The sequence below is a fragment of the Aptenodytes forsteri genome, unplaced genomic scaffold (genome assembly GCF_000699145.1).
Source record: "Aptenodytes forsteri isolate BGI_AS27 unplaced genomic scaffold, ASM69914v1 Scaffold321, whole genome shotgun sequence".
Taxonomy (NCBI): Eukaryota; Metazoa; Chordata; class Aves; order Sphenisciformes; family Spheniscidae; genus Aptenodytes; species Aptenodytes forsteri.
Genome location: NW_008795030.1, coordinates 570,038 through 577,301, shown reverse-complemented (window position 1 = coordinate 577,301; position 7,264 = coordinate 570,038). Strand labels below are relative to the sequence as shown.

The following is a 7,264-nucleotide window of genomic DNA, read 5'->3' as shown; positions in this document are numbered from 1 at the left end:
GGTGGGTGTAAAGCTGAGCAGCGTTGTGGGGTTGCTGGCTCCATCGCTGCTCCTCCCGCCCTGGGGCACCATCTGTGGGTGCTCAGACCCAGGGCGTGACAGGCACCCATGGGATGGCCTGGGGCGCAGGCAGCGGGGGCTGCCAGTCCCTGCCTGCCCCAGGTTTCAGGTCCAGAAGCAGAACCAGGTCTGGTCCCAGCTGCCCCGGGGCTGGGAGCTGGGCAGGTGCTGCCGGATCACTCCCGGCGAGGAGGAAGATGCTGACGGAGGGGAAAGGCCCGTTCCCAGCGGCGGGTGTGTTGGCGTGGGGTTGCACAAGCTGGGAGCCCGGAGGGAGGTTGGGGAAGTCACCGGGAGATGCCAGGCGGGACTAGCCGGCTCCCTGGCACCCCTGCTTGTCGGGGGACAGCTTGGCTGCATCCCCCTTGGAAACATCATCCAAAGCCAGGGCCACCAGCCCTGGGGGTGACACTGCCTCCCAGGGGGACATCGCCCAACAGCCAACCCAGCAGCTGGGTTTCCCTGGGGATGCCACACTGCAGGGCTCGCTCCAGCGTGGCGGCAGGTCGCGGCATGGTGCTGACCCTGGATCTGGCCCTGGGAGGGTGTCAGCGCGTCGGCGTCCTTTGCATGTGCCACCGGTGGGCTCGTGGAGCTGCTTTCGGCCAAGCCCCCCCGCCCTGCGCAGGAGGGGCTGCAGGGAAGGGGAGCACTGGCTCGGGCAGCCTCCTGCCCCGACCGTCCTGTCCCCTGCTCGGCCGTGGAGGGCTGTCTTTTGTCTTTCAGGACAGGACTATGGGCTTTCCCGCTCACCCCCTCAGTTCGGTACCACGTCCGAGGTAACAGGATCCCACAGTGCCCTTTGCCACGGGGGGAGCGGACAGCCCCCCCCCCTCACCCCTGCCCCTCTCTGTCTTTCAGGACAGGACTATGGGCTTTCCCGCTCACCCCCTCAGTTCGGCTCCATCTACCACGTCCGAGGTAACGGGACCCCACAGTGCCCTTTGCCACGGGGGGAGCGGAGGATGCTCAGCACCGGGCTGGACCAGGCCGTCCCAGTGCCAAACTGGGGCAGCTTCCCACAGCCGGGTGCCTCTCCCTGCCTCAGCACCCACGGGGACAGCAGCTTGGTCAGCTGTGGGTCCGCATGCTCTGCGGGTGCTAGGGGGCTCGGGGAGGGATGTCGGGGTGCTGAGGCCTCGGGGCTGACCCGTGTCCTGCGTCGGGGGCCTCAAAGGTGTCATTAACCTGCCCTACGCTGAGATCGAGGAGCCCTTCGAAGCCTGGTACAACCTGACGGGAAACAAGAGCCGGATCCAGTATTACGGGGGTAAGCAGGCGGGCATCCATCTGCTCCGGGCTGCGCCCGTCCCGCACCGGTCCCATCCCTGTGCAAAGGGAGGATGCGGGCGGGACCACCGTGCCTCAGTTTCCCCTTCCTGCTGACACAGGGCAGGTGATAACCTATCAGCTGGCGGCGGTGAAGCCCTACGGGATGCAGTACAAGATCACGCCGGAGACCACTGAGAAGGAGGTGAACGCCAGGAAATGCTTCCAGCTGCCCGGCTCCAAGGAGGACGTGGTCAAGATTCAGAGCGTCTTCCCCAGCCCTGATGGCTTCAAGGTGAGGGAGCCGGAGCCTGGATCCGACCCGCTGCTCAGAGCCTCTTCAGGCTCTGGGTGGGGGTGCCGGGCAGCTGGAGATGCTCCTCTCCGTCCCAGGGGTTGCAGGGTGCTGGGACAGGCCAGGACATGCCCCCGCACCCCGGGGCGCAGGGAGGGTCATTTCCCCACCCGGATGGGGGCCGGACTCCCGGCTCCTTTCCCAACCCCGGCAGCCGTGTTGGGACATGCTGCAGCCCACGCGAACGCCGATGTTTCGGAACGGCTCGGGCAAGTCGCTGCACGGCAGCTCAGCTCCCACCGGCCCCAGCCTCCGGCAGGGCTGGGTGCAGCAGGAGGGGTGCAGCACGTGAGCGGTGGGGACAGCAAGCTGTCACCAAGCCGGACGCCGAGCCAGACACAGGCCCACAGGGCAAGAGCTTGGAAACACGCAGGAAAAACCCGGAGCCTTTTGGAGCAGGGGTGCAGCCAGGCCCCCCCACTATGGGTGCACATCCAGCACCGTGCACATTGCAGTGTCCCCAGGGAGCCGCTGAGCCAGACAGGGGGGGGTCTGTCCTGTGTTGCACCCCGAATCCTTGCCCCACTTTCCATCCCATGCATGGCTGTGTGCTAACGGCCATGTAGCCGCTGGATCCGGCCTGAGAGCCCGGTGTAGGCTGGGTGCAAGGCGCTGTACGTGCACCGGGAGTAACGGGCTCCTGCGAAGGCGCCGGGTGGGAAGGAGTGAGCGTGGGGGGTGATGCCCGTCCCCACCCAGAGCCCCCCTCCCTGATGCCGTGTCCCCCCAGTTCATACGGGAGGAGTACTACCGGGGCCGGTACTGCGCCGTGTGGCAGAACGTCACCCGCTGGGCGCAGAAGAAGAACGTCTACACCCTGTGGGTGACCAACTCCAGCTGCGGGGTGGCCCCTGTCCACTACGAGATGCGGGGCTACAACAGCCTGCTGGGCTCCCACTACGACAAGTACGAGATCGCCTACACCGACTTCGACAACAGCTTCCCCCCCTCCATCTTCGACCTCCCTGTCAATGGTGAGCTGGGTTGGGCCCCCCCATCCTGCCCGTGGTGCTCGGGCTGATGGCATCCCCTCCTTGCTCCCCAGAGACAAAGAAGTGCGGGGACCTGCCAGGGAGCGCGGTGGAGCACCGGGTGCTGGTGAACCCCATGGAGGACCTGGTGGGACGGCACCAGCCCTGGGCCCACGAGGTCTTCCACCACTACCGCAGGCGGTTGGGGCGGCGGTACGGCTCCGCGCGGGAGCTGGAGCACAGGCAGAGTGTCTTCGTGCACAACATGAGGTACAGGCAGACGGGGGGATGCCGACCCCCTTGGGGGTGCTCCCCATCCCCCGGGGGTTGCATGGCTGCTGCAGCGGGAGGCGGCGTCGGTGCCGGCTGATGCCATCCCCGCCACGACGGCAGGTTCGTGCACTCGAGGAACCGTGCTGCGCTCTCCTACACGCTGGCGCTGAACCACCTGGCCGACCGCACGCCCCAGGAGCTGGCCGCCCTGCGGGGCCGCCGCCGGAGCGGGGCTCCCAACAACGGGCAGCCCTTCCCCACCGAGCTCTACGCCGGCCTCATCCTGCCCGAGAGCCTCGACTGGCGCATGTACGGTAGGTGCGGGGTCAGGGAAACGGGGTCTCGCCGTCGGGGTGCTGCGGGATGGTGTAAGGCTGCGATGTGGAGGGTGTGAGCGCTCCTCATCCGGGCCAGCGCAAAGTCCAACCGAGCCGCCCCACTCTCCGTCACCATGCTGAGGAGCCCGTGGGGCTGCGCTGTCCCTTGGGACCCACATCTCCCTGTGGCCCCCGCCCTGCTCAGCACCTGGAAGATCAAAGCAGGGCTTGCCTGGCAAAAGGCAGCTCGGCTGGCACTTGGCCCTCATTCAGTCTGGTGCCCCAGGGACAGATGTGACATCTGAAGCCACATCTGGCTTCCCCCATGTCCCCATCAGCTGGGAGCGACACCCCCAGAGCTTGCCCCAACCCAAGGGCAGGGGTCCCACAGGTTTGCTGGTGCATTTACCAAGCCCTGGCTACGCTGCCTCTGGGAGCACAGCGAGCCCTCAACTTCTGCCTCAGTTTCCCTTCCACTTGCCCTCATCCCCCGGTGCCACCCCAGCCTCTCACCCCCCCATCCCACTGTCCCCAGGCGCCGTGACCCCCGTGAAGGACCAGGCCGTCTGTGGGTCCTGCTGGAGCTTTGCTACGACGGGTGCGATGGAAGGTGCCCTCTTCCTCAAAGTGAGAGCGGGGCCGTGCCCCACGGGGATGGTTGGGGCGCCTGGATGATGCCTGGCCCCATCCCTACAGTGCGTCCCCCCCGCAGACCGGCGTGCTGACCCCCCTGTCCCAACAAGTCCTCATCGACTGCTCCTGGGGCTTTGGGAACTACGCCTGCGACGGGGGTGAGGAGTGGCGAGCCTATGAGTGGATCAAGAAACACGGTGGCATCGCCAGCACCGAGTCCTACGGCACCTACAAGGGGCAGGTGAGGGTGGCCCCACGTCCCTGCCGGGGTTCCCCAGGTCTCGGGATGTGCCCCCCGGGGCTTTAAAGCCACGGTGGGGCCAATCAGGATGGGTCAGAAGCGCTAACGGGCTCTGGAGACGGGGATGTCACCTCGTCCCCAAGGCACCAGGCTCCCTGCAGTTCAAAGCACAGTCCAAAGCCAAGCTCCAGGGCTCAGCCGGGCGGTTTCATCACCGTGTGCCTCAGTTTCTCTTCTTGCAAAACAGGGACAAGGCTCCTCCACCCCTGGGTGGTACCACGGGTCCCTCCGTACCCTGGGGTGCAGGTATGGAGCAGGGCTGTCTGGAGACAGGGACGTGGCTGCAAGATGCAGGCAACAGCCCCCCCCAGGGCTTCAGGTGCAGAGCCAGCTCCCCATGCTGCGTGTGGGCAACGCTGTGTCCCTGCAACAACCAGGAAAACATCCCCACCATGGTGGGCAGTGGAGGACAGAGGGGTCAGAGCCGGGATGCTGTCACAGCCCAAGTCCCATATCGTTCCCTGCATCAGAGCAGAGCTGCACGGGGGCAGCCAGGGTGGTCAGGGTCCCAGTGAGGGGACCTGGGGGCTCCTGATGACACAGTGTGTCCCCCTCCGGGTGCCGCAGAACGGCTTGTGCCACTACAACCAGTCTGAGATGCTGGCCAAGATCACAGGCTATGTCAACGTCACCTCGGGCAACATCACGGCGGTCAAAGCTGCCATCTACAAGCACGGTCCTCTGGCTGTCAGCATCGATGCCTCGCACAGGACCTTCTCCTTCTACTCCAACGGCATCTACTATGAGCCCAAGTGCGGTGAGTCGGGTGGCACAGGGGGCACAGGAGGACCTGGGTGCCCAGGGAGATGCCAGGACACCCAGGATCCCCTCCTCATTGTCGAGCATCTTGGGCAAGGGTGGAAGAGGGAACCGGTCCTGCAGCCCTCCCCAAGTGCCGCTGGCAGCCCTGGGAGCAGGGATGCTCTCTGGACGAGCTGTCTCCCGTGTCATCCTCTGCAGCGAACAAGCTGGGAGCGCTGGACCACGCGGTGCTGGCCGTGGGCTACGGGGTCCTGCAGGGAGAGACCTACTGGCTGATCAAGAACTCCTGGTCCACGTACTGGGGTAACGACGGCTACATCCTCATGGCCATGAAGGACAACAACTGCGGGGGGCCACCGAAAGCCACCTACCCCATCCTGGCCTGAGCCACCTCCGCTGTGTGGGGAGAGCCCTCGGCGATGCTCTCGGCACCCATCCCTGGATCAGCCCCTTTGGCGTGACACATCACGCAGGAGGAAGCTGGGGACACGGTGGGACAGGGCCAGGGGGCAACGTCACGGCGGTCAAAGCTGCCATCTACAAGCACGGTCCTCTGGCTGTCAGCATCGATGCCTCGCACAGGACCTTCTCCTTCTACTCCAACGGCATCTACTATGAGCCCAAGTGCGGTGAGTCGGGTGGCACAGGGGGCACAGGAGGACCTGGGTGCCCAGGGAGATGCCAGGACACCCAGGATCCCCTCCTCATTGTCGAGCATCTTGGGCAAGGGTGGAAGAGGGAACCGGTCCTGCAGCCCTCCCCAAGTGCCGCTGGCAGCCCTGGGAGCAGGGATGCTCTCTGGACGAGCTGTCTCCCGTGTCATCCTCTGCAGCGAACAAGCTGGGAGCGCTGGACCACGCGGTGCTGGCCGTGGGCTACGGGGTCCTGCAGGGAGAGACCTACTGGCTGATCAAGAACTCCTGGTCCACGTACTGGGGTAACGACGGCTACATCCTCATGGCCATGAAGGACAACAACTGCGGCGTGGCCACCGAAGCCACCTACCCCATCCTGGCCTGAGCCACCTCCGCTGTGTGGGGAGAGCCCTCGGTGATGCTCTCGGCACCCATCCCTGGATCAGCCCCTTTGGTGTGACACATCACGCAGGAGGAAGCTGGGGACACGGTGGGACAGGGCCAGGGGGTGCTGGACAAGGGGCTGGACAAGGACCCAGCTGTGGACTTGCCAATAAAGACCCTGGAAAAATACCGGTTCGCTTCTACAGGAGGGATTCAATTGCTGCCCACCCGGCTCTGCCCCCTTCGCAGACCCCAGTGCCCCCAGCATGTGGCTGCTCCGTCCCCTGCACAGGTCCTTGTCCCCAGGCTTGTTTTCTTTGTCCTGTGTGACCACAGGGGCCTCCCAGGAGGGGACGGTGCCTGCCTAGCAGAGCCAGCTGGCTCTTGCAGACGGTCCCAGACACCCAGGGCGAGGGGAGCGGCTTTTCCAGCCCTATCTCTCGAGGTGGAGCACAAACAACCCCAGGGATTTCTGCTGAGACGAGAAATTCCTGGCGCGGGGTGTTGGGGAGGGGGGAAGGCATCCACCCTCTGCCCCACTGCCTGGGTCCCTGTTGTGGCTACGGGTGGGGATGTCACCGGCGGTGTTTGCCAATGCCACGAGCCAGGCTCCCCTTCACCCCATGGGGCTGCTCCCCTCCAGGGAAAGGCACTTTACACCGCGGCCGTGGCTCACCTGGGTGCTCCTATTTTGGACTCAAGCCCTCCTGGGAGAGCGGGGTCAGTGCACAAGGATCCTGCAAACGGGATGGGAAGGTCTCTCTGCCCTGACCCTGCTGGTCTCCCAGTCTCCCATCTTCGCTGGTACGTCCTCGGGGCAGGATGCGCCTCCACACCGGTGCGCTGTGATGACAGCGGTGGTGGTCCCTGGGGAGGTGCTGCAGCACGGGTTGCATCAGTCCAGCCCTGCACCCAGGGGCGCAGCCGAACCCGGCCCGACTCGTCCCTGGTGGGGTGTGCAGCCAGCCCACGACGAGCCCTTATCGGCTTTGTTTTGGGCTCAGGCGGCCCCGCGGGGGCTCGCTGTCACCTTGGGCTGGGGGCCAGCTGGACGCACAGCAAGCAGGAGGGGTGAAGGCCACTCTGCCACGGTGACAGTGCTGCTCTCCTCCCCGGGTCTCTTTTTCCATGTAGCAACTGACATTTCGTCTGCGTCTTTCCCCTTTTTCCAATTCAAATCCCCTAATTGCAGCCCTGGCCTTGCCCTGATGGTATATCCGGAAGGATGCAGGGATGCAAACGGCTCCCATCTCCCCACGACTGCCCAGCGCTGCCTTTGGTGGGGGCGCCTTGGCTTCTGTCCC

General features: G+C 65.3%; 1 protein-coding gene across 1 annotated transcript in view; it reads left to right on the top strand.

The window, feature by feature from the left end:
* LOC103896351 (digestive cysteine proteinase 1) overlaps nt 1-6,151 on the top strand; it is a 6,575-nt gene extending 424 nt beyond the window's left edge. The window contains exons 2-11 of the mRNA XM_009276192.1: nt 922-981; nt 1,238-1,330; nt 1,452-1,624; nt 2,415-2,658; nt 2,730-2,925; nt 3,049-3,242; nt 3,781-3,872; nt 3,958-4,119; nt 4,747-4,936; nt 5,774-6,151. Of these exons, the coding sequence (XP_009274467.1) occupies nt 922-981; nt 1,238-1,330; nt 1,452-1,624; nt 2,415-2,658; nt 2,730-2,925; nt 3,049-3,242; nt 3,781-3,872; nt 3,958-4,119; nt 4,747-4,936; nt 5,774-5,961 (1,592 nt within the window). The 3' untranslated portion in view covers nt 5,962-6,151. The remainder of the gene's footprint in view (nt 1-921; nt 982-1,237; nt 1,331-1,451; nt 1,625-2,414; nt 2,659-2,729; nt 2,926-3,048; nt 3,243-3,780; nt 3,873-3,957; nt 4,120-4,746; nt 4,937-5,773) is intronic.
* The last annotated feature ends 1,113 nt before the right edge of the window (nt 6,152-7,264 follow it).